A 15,293-nucleotide genomic window follows, 5' to 3' on the forward strand; every position below is an offset into this window, starting at 1 on the left:
TAGAAAAGTTCTTAAGTAGAGGCATTCTTAGGTAGAGGTACCACTGTATATGAATATATCCCTATCGCATCCCACGGTCATATGATTACCATTTCTAATCTTCCCAATTGGCTTCCAATAAGCAAAGTAAGTGAGGGTAGCCTGATTCACTTAATGATTGTGATTCACTTAACAGAAGGTTATAAAACGTTTTAATTGAAAGCAACTCATTATACTATCACCTCACCTAGCAACAGAATTTCTGATCCCAATTGTGTATATAAATCGAGGATTACCTATAACTATGAGTTTCAGAAATATTTATTTCTAGAATTATTAAAGTACAGTCTATATACGGCTATCTAAGGGCCCAATCAGTTAAATTAAACTTTAATTAGTCCATATAATGGGAGCAGGTTGCAACCCATTTAATCTTGGTACTAATTGCTTATGGCATGAATACTTTCCTGTACACCTAATACAGTGGTACCTCGAGATACGAGTTTAATTCGTTCCTGACCTGGGCTCTTAAGTCGAGCAGCTCTTATCTCGAACGACTTTTCCCCATAGGAATTAATGTAAATAATTTTAATTGGTTCCAGCCCTCAAAAAACTCACAAAGTTAGTCTAAATTATGCAGAAAGACAAGTTTTTAATGAAGAAATGTACATGTACATATAAATGAATAATGAAGTTTCTTTCACTTAACTTGTAAACTTTCTTAAACTTTTAAATTTACATATGTTCAACTTCTCTGCCACCCAATCCTGTAGGACAGAGGTCCCCAACCCTTTTTGCACCAGGGACCGGCTTTAAGCGATCAAGAGAGGAATGGGATAAATGAATGGACGGAGGGTGGGAAGGAAGGAAGGAAAGAGGGAAGGGACAGGAACAGAGGAAGGAAGCAAGGAAACTTATGAAAGGGGAGAGTAAGAGAGGAATGAGTGAAGGGCGGGAGGGAGGGAAGAAGGTGGGAAGGAGAAAGAAAAGAAGAAATAGAGGAAGGGAAGGTAAAAGAGAGAAAGAAAAAGAGCTAACTTCCGCGTTCAGCTTCAGGAGACAGCTGCGAAGCCGCGCGCGTTTTAAAAGGTTGCAGCCGGCCTGGGGGGCTCGGGGGGGGGGTGCTGGCAAGCCCCCCAGGCTGGCTGCAAGCACCCCCCGAGCCCCCCAGGCTGGCTGCAAGCACCCCCCGAGCCCCCCAGGCCGGCTGCAACCTTTTAACGCTGTTCTGTTCGATAAAACTCCCTAATAGTATGTTCCCGGGTCTATTTGACCCGGACTGCAAATTGATCATTTTAGGTACTTATATTTGGTCTTTTTGAAAGCTTTTTTCACCTGGAAACATGTTTGAACATTTCTGCACACAATGGAATGAAAATTGAACTGAAAAAATTAATCCTTATTGGTTTATTTTGCACATAAATGTGCCTCCCCCCCCGTTTTTGTGAACGTTTTTTCAATTTATGGATAGTTTTGCTTGCAAAATCCATTCTATTTTACTAAAGTTGGTGTGGGATTGGTAGCTTGAACATTTCTGCACACAATGATATGAAAATTGAACTGAAAAAATTAATCCTTATTGGTTTATTTTGCACATAAATGTGCCTCCCCCCCCGTTTTTGTGAAAGTTTTTTCAATTTATGGATAGTTTTGCTTGCAAAATCCATTCTATTTTACTAAAGTTGGTGTGGGATTTGTAGCTTGAACATTTCTGAATATAATGATATGAAAATTGAAGTGGAAAAATTGATGCATATTGGTTTATTTTTCATATAAAGTTATTTCAATTTATATAAAAATTATGCTGTTAATTTCAAACTTACATACCTTTTTTAAGTAAAATGGATTTCTTTCATAAAATTAGTTATCTGGCTACAATGTGGTTGATTTTCAAAAGGATATTCCAAATATTTCTAGACAAATATGTATAAACAGTGACAATAATGACACACAGCAAGGCCGGGGGGGGTGTCCCTTTTGTGGCAAAAATAAACCAATAAGAACCATTTTTTTCAGTTCATTTATATTTTTCTTATATTCAGAAATGTTCAATTTAGTATATCAAACCTTTTGGGGGAAAATTCCTTAGGGATTTGTAGCCTTAAAAAATAGAAATTGACACGAAATTCAGAAAGGATGGGGGGAGGGGCTTTTTGATCAAAATAAAAATATAAGTCTCAATTTTTCCAGTTCAATTTTCATATCATTATGTTCATAAATGTTCAAACTAGTTTTCCAGTTGAAAAAGTTTTCAAAAAGATCAAATTCAAGTACCTAAAAAAAATATTTTTGGTCCGGTCATATACGAACAGAAACAGATTCGAAGTTATGATTTTTTTTTGCCCAGAAAACAATTAGCCACCACCCCAAAAATATTTTTTGATGATCAGCATTGTTAAATTGAGTAAATGGATGCCTAAGATTTTAAAGAATATTTCGGATTTGGAGCATTAAAAAAAAAAAAAGTGAAAATGGTTGCAAGCAGCCGAGGGGGGGGGGGAGGCCTTATTTCTGATGTTAAAAAACCAGTAAGAATCATTTTTTTAAGTTCCTTTATATTTTTCTTATATTCAGAAATGTTCAAGGTACCATTCCCACACCAACTCCAGTAAAATAGACTGCATTTTGCAAGCAAAACTATCCATAAATTGAAAAAAACTTTCACAAAAACGGGGGGGAGGCACATTTATGTGCAAAATAAACCAATAAGGATTAATTTTTTCAGTTCAATTTTCATTCCATTGTGTGCAGAAATGTTCAAACATGTTTCCAGGTGAAAAAAGCTTTCAAACAGACCAAATATAAGTACCTAAAATGATCAATTTGCAGTCCGGGTCAAATAGACCCGGGAACATACTATTAGGGAGTTTTTTTTTTTCAGCAAGAAAGAAACCTCCCACCCCCCCAAAAAAATTCTCATAGAGAGAACCCCTGAAAGGATGAAAAGTCATGAAATTTCAAGTTTCAGATATGCAGGGAAAATTTTTTACAGGGACTCAAACTTGGCTTCGGGTCACATACGACCCGAACAGAACAGCAGGGTTAAAACACGCGCGCCGCTTCGCAGCTGTCTCCTGAAGCCAAACACGGAAGTTAGCGTTCGGCTTCAGGAGACAGCTCCTTGGCGCTTGTATCTCGAATTTGGGCTTGTAAGTAGAACAAAAATATCTCTCCCCTCCCAGCTCTTATCTCGAGTTGCTCTTAAGTAGAGCAGCTCTTATGTCGGGGTTCCACTGTATAACAGTTTATTGTTGAATTATTAGGTTTCAAAGCAATAATTGCAGTACAAATTATTTTATGGAGGAAAACTATAATTGAATAGATGTTGTTTTTCTGTCCAAAACTGAGGAAAGAAATATTTTTCTTTATTTAATTGTTGTAGAAGAAGAAAATTATAATACCTGGATTAAATAGTGTGCTTTTTTCTTTTCCACTTGATTTTCCTAAATATATTTCCGGACCTACATTAGTGTTTCACATGTGCCATTTTTCACAGGTGTCAAACTTCATGATATGATATAAAATAAGGCAAACTCTCAGTATCTGAAAGAAAAATACCACGATATTACCACAATATTGCTATGTTCTGTACATAATGAAATGTGTGCAAAAATGAAGACAGAATAAAATATGCTTTAAAATTCATATTTAAATAAAAGTAAGGAAACAAAACTCTGCCTTAATCCAGCTGAAAAAACAAATCTGGGAGTTATGCATTACATTGTCCCTTCTACCCTTTGGCTTGCAAAGATTAAAGCATGGTATTTTCATGCCTTACGATTCCAATTATTATCCTGACGACCTTACAGAAGATTTTGATTTTGGCTTGATTTGATTTCAGTTTTTCTACATTTAACCACATTGAACGAAGAGGAGTATGAGACTTCAGCAATTATAGTAGATCAGAGTCAAAGTGATTTGCATAAACTGGGATCTGACAGTGTATTTTAATTGGTTCATACAATTCTGTGTACAGAAGGCAGTTCAGAAGTATCCATGAAGTCAGCTGAGTGTATTTAAGTTGGCTCAACACTACCGACTGGCTTTACGCCAACAAAGCTTTTGTAATGCATCCCTCTCCTCATTTTAATAACTGTCATTTTCTAAGTGCATTACCTCATTTTCTGGCTGTCAGCCAGATACATTCTGATATAAAAGGGGAGAACAGAGAGAGAGAGAGATATTTAGCTTTGTATTAATCTTCGCTGTATTTTTTTCATTAAAAAAGGCAACTGTTTAAGAAGCAATCAATATTCTAAGTATCCATTGGGAGAGATTAAAACAGTTCATGACAGGAATTGCATTTTAATGCGTAGCAAAGTCTAATTCCAGTCAAAATGACTTGATGCTTCCCTGTTTTCCTTACCCATTTTACAGCCTGGGTACATGGTGACCCAAGAAAAGTAGCCTATCCAACTGATAGCTATGGGCAGTTCTGTGGTCAAAAAGATACACCGAATGAGTAAGTACCAAATTCCTTTGCATCTGTGTCCTTGTCACATGCACCAGAACTATTAGCTCATTTCTTATTTTTTTGCAGATGTCTTACTGAAAGCGTGCAGGTGGCTTCTGCTTTCGTTTACTGAGTTTTTAAAATTGGGGTTCCAATTAAGATTTTTTAAATAAAAAGCCTTAACTTCAAAGCAAGTCAATGCTCAGCCCAGACACTGTCTGTCACTTAGATATGTAACTGTTACATCATAAATTCAAGTGACTGTAAACCTAAGATGCGTTGGGTCTGATTAGCCAACATAAATTGAATGCTTAAATAAGATGTCAAGTGAGAAATTGTTATGTCATTCTGAGAGAAAAGTAATTTCTAAGCACAGTTGACTGCTTCCTATTTCTGTAAGTTTGTCATGTTTTATTCAGGCAGTATCATATGGCAGAAACTGAAGCTGGCAAGAATGCTCTCTTGCTTGCTTAAATTGCTTGCAAACATTTCAGTTGTCAGGGGCTGCAATGCTGTTTCCCAATCTTTCCAAAGACTTAAAGGGGACCATGGTTATGTCACTAGATAGGATAGGATTAAAGATGTCTAGTCCGTTTTTGCTAAGATTTGGTATGGGAATGGAAATTAGAGACCTATAGAAAGCAAATTATATCCATCCCAACCTTAAAATTACCCCCAAAATAATGTCATTTATTTATTTATTTATTTATTTATTTATTGGATTTGTATGCTGCCCCTCTCCGGAGACTCGGAGTGGCTAACAGCAACAATAAAACAGTGTACAATAGTAATCTAATACTAAAAATGATTAAAAACCCATTAATATAAAAACCAGACATACATACATACATACATACATACCATGCATAGAATTGTAAAGGCCTAGGGGGAAAGAGGATCTCAGTTCCCCTATGCCTGACGGCAGAGGTGGGTTTTAAGTAGCTTACGAAAGGCAAGGAGGGTGGGGGCAATTCTAATCTCTGGGGGGAGTTGGTTCCAGAGGGCCGGGGCCGCCACAGAGAAGGCTTTTCCCCTGGGTCCCGCCAAGTGACATTGTTTAGTTGTTGAAATGATGTAATAAGCAGACCATGAAAGGAAATTTTGAAGAGCCAAACAGGAGCCTGTTGATACAGTACATCAGAATTCTTGAAAATCCTGGATATAACATGCAAATATATTATATGTTTATTTTATTTATTTTGTATGTTATTGTTCTTACAAGTAACTCAAGATGGATCAAAATATATTCAGCACACCTTTGTCCTCCTATTCTCTCCACAACAACCCTGTGTGCTGGGTTAGGCTGAGAAAGAGTGACTGGCCCAAAGTCACCCAAATGGCTTTCATGGCTAAGCCCAGATTTGTATCTGTTTGCCCCATGATATTCGATTATTCAAAAATACACTTGCTTCTTTGTATTTATAGGGGATATAAATAAGTGGCATTTTAATATAATTTTCCTTAAAGTATAATAACTCTGTAGCATGATACATGAGCCTTCCAGAACTTGGCAGTCTCCATATATATTAGTATATATGAAGATTGTACTATAAATCCTTTGGACCCATTTTCAGCACTCATCAAGCTTTATCTGCATATTTCATTCTTTTTTGAATTACAACTGTAGAATTCATTATGTATGAAGATATTGGTAAGCTAGTTGGGAGGCAAAAATAAAAATTTCATGTAAAATGGCTTTGACCGGTTGTTGATATGGATTAAAGATTTATGGTTTATAAAGCACAGAAGCTGCCTCTAATTCATATCTTGAGAGTATTTAAATTTGAAGAGACATGCTAATCTTTATATTACTGCTATTTGAAGTGCTTTGGCATAGAGCAATAAAATGTAAATAATAGTTCCAATGGTTCAACAAATTCTACACCAGATAAATATTTTAGAATATTTGATGTTTTGAAACAATTTCAACATTCTTAGTTCTTCAGGAAGGAATGGTATTGAACTAAAATAACAGGATTACAGTAATTCCATTTTAGGTTAAGTGGTACATTGTGAGGGAACTTTGTTATGTGAATTCATCTCCTTGTTCATCTCCATATAAACAAATATTCCCTTTGCATTTAGAAGACAATATTGTGATACTCTTAAAAAGAAGGCACGGCTTTACTCTTTTGTAGTGCTTTCTCTGTATTATCAGCAAATAGAAAACACTTCAATTCCAATTAGATTGCCACTCAGCAGTATGAATTTCATTGCAGTGTGCATTTGAAACCTATCAATTTGAACTTCAGTTTTAAAGAGTCCTAGCTGTATACTCACTGTGTATATCAAGAGGTGATAGCCAGAACACTTTAAAGAACTCTAGTTTTTCTTATCAGATCATGCTCTTATTAGAAAGCAGTGTGGCCATATAGATGAATATGGGTATGTTTTTCTTTCTTAACTTAACAAAGGGGATTGTAAAATTAGCTTTTCAATGCATCAAAGCCCAACTGCTGTGGCCTAGATTGGGAGCTCTTGCCTCACAATCAGGAGGTTGTGAGTTCAATTCTAGGTAGAGTCAGATGTAGGATCTCCTACTTCAGCAAGGGGTTGGACTAGATGACCTGCGAGGTCCCTTCCAACTCTGTTAATCTGTTAAATATTTTTTGGCAAACCATGCTAAAGAGACTGCTAAAGAGGCCTGAACAACTTTCAAAAAAGAGGCCAAGCAGCCTGGAGTATCTCTTATTTTTCCCCCTTATTTTATTTGTTCAATTCAAATCCCATCTTCTTCTGTAAGGGGTTAAATGGTCTACACTGGGATTTTCTTTATGGATCTCTGTAACAGCAAACATTTAACTTATGTTGGACTGAAATAAGAAGAGAGTAGCAACTTATTTTCTAAGAAGTAGAAAGTATTTTCTAAGAGAGTATTAACTTCTTTTCTAAGAACAAGAAGTAATGGATGAAAACTAATCAAAGAGAGAACCAACCTAGATCTAAGGAGAAATGTATTGACAATTCGAACAATTAATCAGCAGAACAACTTGCCTCCAGATGTTGTGGGTTTCCAACACTGGAGGTTTTAAAGAAGAAATTGGACAACCATTTGTCTGAAATGGTATAGAATTTCTTGCATGGGGGGGGTTGAACTGAAAGGAGGGTTCTATAGAATTAGTATTATGTTGATGGCCTGGATCGCTAGAACCGGTAGCAACCCAAGCCTGCCATGCCCCTAAAGTGGTTCCCTTAACAGCGTCATAAGCTCCGCCATCTTGTTTTTTGTTTTGTGCATTTGCATATGTTTTTTTAAAAATACTACGCATCCCTGAGATAGATATAATTCTTTATTGGCCAAGTGTGATTGGACACAAAAGGAATTTGTCTTTGGTGCACATGCTCTCAGTGCACATAAAAGAAAAGATACATTTGTCAAGAATCATGATGTATAACACTTAGTTGTAAATAATTTTTAGATAATTGATAGAGCTTGATGAAACACACAGTATTCTTTACTATTTAATTTGTTGATATTTTATATCTACCCTTTCTGAAATTCAGGGTACCTCTAATAGGAAGTTACCTTAAAAAATAAATGGGTTAATGTTTTTGCCCTCTGATTAAGCCAGCTGTATGTTTTATATGTTTAAGTTTAAGTTTAAGTTTAATCAGATTTGTATGCTGCCCCTCTCCGCAGACTCGGGGCGGCTCACAGCAATAACAATACAATGTAAAACAAATCTAATATTTAAGTTAATTTAAAAAACACCACAAATTAAAACCAATCATACATAATAGCATACCATGCATAAATTTTATAAGCCTAGGGGGAGGGAACATGTCAATTCCCCCATGCCTGACGACAGAGGTGGGTTTTAAGGAGCTTACGAAAGGCTAGGAGGGTGGGGGCAACTCTGATATCTGGGGGAAGTTGGTTCCAAAGGGTCAGGGCTGCCACAGAGAAGGCTCTTCCCCTGGGTCCCGCCAAACGACATTGTTTAGTTGACGGGACCCGGAGAAGGCCAACTCTGTGGGACCTAACTGGTCGCTGGGATTCGTGCAGCAGAAGGCGGTCCCGGAGATATTCTGGTCCAGTGCCATGAAGGGCTTTATAGGTCATAACCAACACTTTGAATTGTGACCGGAAACTGATCGGCAACCAATGCAGACTGCGGAGTGTTGGTGTGACATGGGCATATTTAGGAAAGCCCATGATAGCTCTCGCAGCTGCATTCTGCACGATCTGAAGTTTCCGAACACTTTTCAAAGGTAGCCCCATGTAGAGAGCATTACAGTAGTCGAGCCTCGAGGTGATGAGGGCATGAGTGACTGTGAGCAGTGACTCCCGGTCCAAATAGGGCCGCAACTGGTGCACCAGGCGAACCTGGGCAAACGCCCCCCTCGCCGCAGCTGAAAGATGTTTCTCTAATGTGAGCTGTGGATCGAGGAGGACGCCCAAGTTGCGAACCCTCTCTGAGGGGGTTAGTGACTCCCCCCCCCCAGGGTGATGGATGGACAGATGGAATTGTCCTTGGGAGGCAAAACCCACAGCCACTCCGTCTTATCCGGGTTGAGCTTGAGTCTGTTGACACCCATCCAGACCCCAACAGCGTCCAGGCACCGGCACATCACTTCCACTGCTTCGCTGACTGGACAAGGGGTGGAGATGTAATTCATTGTAATCTTTTGTTATAATTCATTGTAATCTTTTGTTATAAATGATCTATATTTATGAAAAGGTATTCTTGGGATTTTATACAATATGTATGTAGATTTCTACATACAAACAAATTCTTCATTGATTTTTAGTGCCACCTTGTGATCAATATAAAAAATACCAGTTTCATGATACCATGGAGTATGTGTTTAAACTTAGTAACTGTACAAGATAAATTTACTGCACAGTAGAAAATTGGATTTGTGATAAAACATTAATGTAAAAAGTATGATTAAATTAGCATGAATTACTGCTATCTATCCTATTGTACAGGGAAAGAACAATTTTCTCAAAATTAATCTTCATATGTGCTATAATAGGAAACCCTACAGGCTTCCTGGTTTGGGAGTGAATTTTTAATATGTATATAATATATTTATGTATTTTGTTAATTATTAATGATTGCTATACATATACATGGAATGAAAATAATCATTTTATCTATTTTCTAGAAACAAAACAATTTTATTTTATTTTAACATTCTGAAATGTGCCAGTCCTATAGTGCTAATAAACCTACAGTGCCCTACAACACAGGTATGTAATACATAGCCAAAAACACACAGATTATATCTTGATACAGCTGTTTTGAAAATAAAAGTGTTACAAATTGGATATACATAAAGTAAATGATAGTGTTAGATGTAAATTCTGTATTCTCAAAAGAGATATACTGTACCAATAAGATGAAAATAAAACTGTCTGTTTAGAATATCATTTAATAAAGAAAAAACATTGAGTGCAGGATTGAGTAGCTGTGATTTTAATAGGCAGAAGTTAGAATGGGTTTCTCTAGAAACAATGTTTTGGTAATGATCATTTATGTTGCTTCTTCACTATTATTACCATATATACTGTTTATTCCTGTTTTCTAGATATATACTTAAAGGGACATTGCAAAACAATGATAGTAAAATAACCTTGTTCAATTTTGTATACTGTATATTGGAAACTACATATATCGGAAATTCACTGGATCAGCTACTTTTGGGGAAGATGATATAGCAAATAGTCCTTTCTGTATTTCCTCAAATATATCCTAGGAGTAGAAAATATTCTGACAATAACTTAACTCTAGAATTTTATGTAGATAATCAGAATTTTTTTCTAAGATGAGAAATTACAAAGTTTTGATTTCATTAATATTTATCTACACAATTCTATACGAGCAAGAAGAATATTCATTGTATTTCTGCTACTTTGGAAGAATGTAATAAACAATCCATTTAGATAATCCTCTGATTCTATCATTTTAAATAAACATTTTACCAAGAATCAATTAATTAATTAATTTTAAAAAACAAAGACAAAAGCTTTTAACCATCTGATTATTATATGAATACTTTTGGTGATTAGGATCACATCACCAATATTTTATGGCTCATTTCCAGATTTCAGAAGATAGATTTCCTGGAGATTTTTGTAAAGAAAATTAAAAATGTAATTGTATTATACCTACAGTAAGATTACATTACAATAACAAAAATGATAAAATACCACTTCAGTAATGACACGTTCTCTTTGACTCTTGATAGTATAATAAATAATGGGAGAAAAATATATACTTTGCCTGCCAAAAGATTATGTATGCTTGATTCACAGATTCAATTTGATTAATTGCTGCACAAGATACAAATATGTCTTCTTTTGGGGGTTATCATTTAAAACTTAATTTTAAAAATTATTTATGAGATACTTAGAACAAGAAGGAATGCAACCAGTAGGAGAAATTCTGTAGACTTTGAAAGAAGAATATTTTTGCTTCTTCTCATTTCTCTTGCTAGACATTACAAAATCGAAAAGAAAAAGAAGAAATTGTTAAATGTGTATATTGTATAAATCCTTTCATAAACAATCTGTTAAAAAAAGAAGAAGCGCTTTTAGAGATGACAACTTTTTGTATAGGTCTTTTGGTAATATAACTCTCTCATCCTCCACTATTACTTCAATTGGGTTTTCGGTTTTGTCTTAAAAGCTTTGTGTTTCAAAGTGCCCAGACAGATTTGCAACCTACATTGAAATGCAATCTTCCTACAAAAGTTATTGGGAGTACTACAAACAGTTTTGCAAGCCTGGATTTACTAAGCCACGCAAGGTGAGTGTAGATACATTTTATCAATCTAGAATGAATAACATCAATGGCAAATTTATATCTGTATGACTGTCACCATGATGACTTACAGCAAAGCTATTGCTATAAAGTTTCTGGTGCAAAGAAGTCAGCTTCCAAAATTAAAATTAGATGAATGTCTCCTAAAAGAGGCCAAAATACAATATCAAATGTAATCATCTAATCACTTAAAAAGTAATTTATTCTATTTATATTTATTGAATATATATCCTTTATAACCTCTAGGATCTCAAGTTACCTTAAGTGAGCCACTTACTTCATATTATGGTTAAAGAGCCGAGGTGGCGCAGCAGGTAGAGTGTAGTACTGCAGGCCACTAAAGCTGACTGTAAGTCTGCAGGTCAGTGGTTCAAATCTCGTCACCGGCTCAAGGTCGACTCAGCCTTCCATCCTTTCAAGTGCTATTGATAACATGTTGTAAGCCGCCCTGAGTCTAAGGAGAAGGGCGGCATAAAAAAAGCAAGTAATATATCTATCTATCTATCTATCTATCTATCTATCTATCTATCTATCTATCTATCTATCTATCTTATCCCTACAAAAGCAACCCTCTGGGGCACAATGGACTGACAGATAGTGATAGTCAACCCAACCGTTGAGAATGGTTGAACATTGATCTCCTCCATTGTACCTTGACTACTCTAAAACACTAGCTGTCTCTGAAAACATAGTAGGCCTAGATTCTTGATTCATTGACTGCAATTTTCTATAGTTTTAAAACAAGCCTTGCATTTACAATTCACTGAACAATGCACCACAGACCATATTTAATAGTTAAGTGTCTATATGTATAAAGGAGATCCATCACTAGTTGAATTAAATTAACTGTCTTGGTCTAAAACATTTTAGCAGAGGTAAGGAAAGAGTGAGAAGGGTAAACTTAAAAAAGATCAGGAGTTACATCACCCTGGTTCATATGTAGATCTCCTTTTCTACTGTGTCCCATGTCTTCATATGTGCGCTATTTACCTCTGTAATGGGAAAAATGGCTTCCTTTGTCTATTTCTTTTAACCAAGGTATTTGAATTTCAAAGTGCATCATCACTTAAGGGGAAAAAAGCATCTAGCACTATGATGACAAACCTATGGCATGCGTGTCCGAAGTGGCATGCTGACCCATGTCATCTGGCACATGCAGCATCTCCCATTCCTCTTCTGGTTCTCTGGCGTGATGATCAGCTCGCCTTTGGAAGTACAGCAGTGCCAGAAACTGGAAGAGCTGGTCTTGTTTTCTAGCCTTAGCATGTGTGACAGCGAGCTGATCAGTGTGTGTGCATGCGCAGCAGTAAACAGAAGACTTGCTGGCCAGCGCATATGCACACATCAGAAACTGTTCTGGTTTCTGGTAGAAATTTAGCAATTACAAATAACTCTTATTACATGCATTATATCATGAATAAAGAAACTCCATTTATTTCTCTGCTCTTCTGGAATTCAAACACATTTCATACAGGCACTTGGTCCGTTATCTCCCTCAACTGCATTTCTCACATTCCTTCTCCTTCTCCACTTAACAAGATTTATTTTCCTAACAGCATGATTTCTAAAACAGCAGCTCTGACTGTTAATCAACACAGAATACTTTTGCTTACTTGTTGCAACCACTGAGATACTGGAACACTGCTATCATGTCTCCCCTGGTCCTTCTTTTCATTAAACTAGCCATGCCCAGTTCCTGCAACCGTTCTTCATATGTTTTAGCCTCCAGTCCCCTAATCATCTTTGTCGCTTTTCTCTGCACTTTTTCTAGAGTCTCAACATCCCATAAAAATGGGATGTTTTGATTATGTAGTCTCAACTGATATCTTGGCTTTTTGAATCCTCATCTGACAATTCAACTTAGCAAGTACAGTGATCCCTTGATTTTCGCGATCTCGATCTTCGCGAAACGCTATTTTGCGATTTAAAAAAAATATTAATTAAAAAACCCCACTTCCGCGTTTGGCTTCGGGAGTCAGCTGGAAAGCGGCGCGGCTGTTTTAAAAGGTCGCAGCCGGCCTGGGGGGCTTCCCAGCACCCCCCCGAACCCCAACCCAGGTTCGGGGGGGTGCTGGCAAGCCCCCCAGGCCAGCTGCGACCTTTTAAAACAGCCGCGCCGCTTCCCAGCTGAGTCCTGAAGCCAAACGCCAAAGGCGAACTTCCGCGTTTGGCTTCAGGAGTCAGCTGGGAAGCGGCGCGGCTGTTTTAAAAGGTCGCAGCCGGCCTGGGTGGCTTCCCAGCACCCCCCCGAACCCCCAACCCGGGTTCGGGGGGGTTCTGGCAAGCCCCCCAGGCCGGCTGCAACCTTTTAAAACAGCCGCGCCACTTCCCAGCTGAGTCCTGAAGCCAAACGCCAAAGGCGAACTTCCGCGTTTGGCTTCAGGAGTCAGCTGGGAAGCGGCGCGGCTGTTTTAAAAGGTCGCAGCCGGCCTGGGGGGCTTCCCAGCACCCCCCGAACCCGAGTGGCCGGGCGAGCAGCGAGCGAACGGCGGGTGGCCGGGCGAAGGCCGGGCGAGCGGGTGCTGGGGGGGCGGGGGCAGCCGACATCCAAAGCAATCTGTCGGCTTCCGCACTTTCGTCGCTTCCTACCTCCACCATCTGCGCATGCGCGGCCATTTAAAAAAAAAAGAGATCACGCATGCGCAGATGGTGTTTTTACTTCCGGAACCCTACATCGCGAAAAATCGATTATCGCGAGGGGTCCTGGAACGGAACCCTCGCGATAATCGAGGGATCACTGTACAGTACTTTATTTTAATGATAAGATAAAGCAAAAGATACAAGTCATTGGAATTACAGCCAGGTCACTGGTTTGAAGCAACTTACTCTAATCTTTCAAAAATTAAATTCTTCTCCAATTATCTCATTTTGAAAAGTTTTTAGAAAGCCTGGATTTCAGTCCTAAATTCATTACATTTATTCTATTAAAAGGTAATTTAATTCTGAAATTAGGTCAAAGCTACTTGCTCAAATATTTTCTCTTCAAAATCATGACAGGAATCTTCCAAGCTCTTTTTTTTTTTTTTTTAAACCATTAATAGGATACCAGTCAGACATGAACTTCATAGTTCCCACTGAAATTCTAACCAATAATTTGTAATAACTTTTTGATTCTTGGCATTAAAAATAGATAACATTTTTCTGCATTTCTGCTTATGCTTTGATTTTGACTTTCAGTCTGTAACTCAAGTTATGCGTGATGAAGATTGTCCTTCTATGATTATTCCAAGCCGGCCTTGTAAGTATCTGTATTTATATTGTGTAACAATTAAAATTGGCAGGGCCAAATTTATTCTCTTTTGAGGTTTGAAACATTCTGAGCTAAAGTTCAAGGACATAGTATAAGGGATAAATGAGAAAAATACTCGATTTATACCTTAGGTAAAGCATAATTTGTTATAATCATGATTTGTTCTAAATGCCAGTGATGGCATACCTTTTTTTCCCTGCTGGCCGAAAGAGTGTGGGTATGTGCTATCGCACATGCGTGAGTGCCCATACCCATAATTCAATGCATGGGTAGGGTGAAAACATCTTTCCCCACCCTCTGGAGGCCAGAAATGGCCTGTTTCCCAACTTCTGGTGGGCCCAGTAGGCTTGTGTTTTGCCTTTCCCAGGCTCCAAAGGCTTCTCTGGAGCCAAGGGAGGGTGAAAATGCCCTCTCCCATCCCCCACGAAGGCTCTCTGGGAGCCAAAAACACCTTCCCAGAGCCTCTGCGTAAGCCACAAATCAGCTGGCTGGCACACACATGCATGTTGGAGCTGATCTAGGGCAACGGCTTGCATGCCAGCAGATATGGCTCTGTGTGCCACCTGTGGCACCCGTGCCATAGATTCGCCATCACTGCTATATGCTATCCAACTATAACCATGAATCATGGTTCACACATGATTCATACATCAAATCCCAATAAACCAATTATGACTTGAAGGAAGGAAGCCTAACTAAACTTAAAAGCAGTGGTGGGCTGCTAGCTGGATCACCTAATTGGGTTTGCCTCCGTGGCTCTGGAGGTACTGTAAGTTTGGGCGGAATTATGCTTCTGCACCTCTGCAGATGGCAAAATCGCGCACGGAGACGCAGGTGGGCC

At 38.1% G+C, this 15,293-nt stretch overlaps 1 protein-coding gene across 4 annotated transcripts in view; it reads left to right on the forward strand.

Moving 5' to 3' along the window:
- The window catches only part of LOC139155486 (choline transporter-like protein 5), a 208,151-nt gene that overhangs the window by 150,346 nt on the left and 42,512 nt on the right, over positions 1-15,293 (forward strand). For all 4 annotated transcript variants that reach the window (XM_070730636.1, XM_070730635.1, XM_070730633.1 and 1 more), the window contains exons 4-7: positions 4,357-4,441; positions 9,545-9,629; positions 11,068-11,187; positions 14,380-14,440. In XM_070730636.1, coding sequence (XP_070586737.1) covers positions 4,357-4,441; positions 9,545-9,629; positions 11,068-11,187; positions 14,380-14,440 — 351 coding nt within the window. The remainder of the gene's footprint in view (positions 1-4,356; positions 4,442-9,544; positions 9,630-11,067; positions 11,188-14,379; positions 14,441-15,293) is intronic.

This window comes from Erythrolamprus reginae, unplaced genomic scaffold (assembly GCF_031021105.1).
Source record: "Erythrolamprus reginae isolate rEryReg1 unplaced genomic scaffold, rEryReg1.hap1 H_22, whole genome shotgun sequence".
Classification (NCBI taxonomy): domain Eukaryota; kingdom Metazoa; phylum Chordata; class Lepidosauria; order Squamata; family Dipsadidae; genus Erythrolamprus; species Erythrolamprus reginae.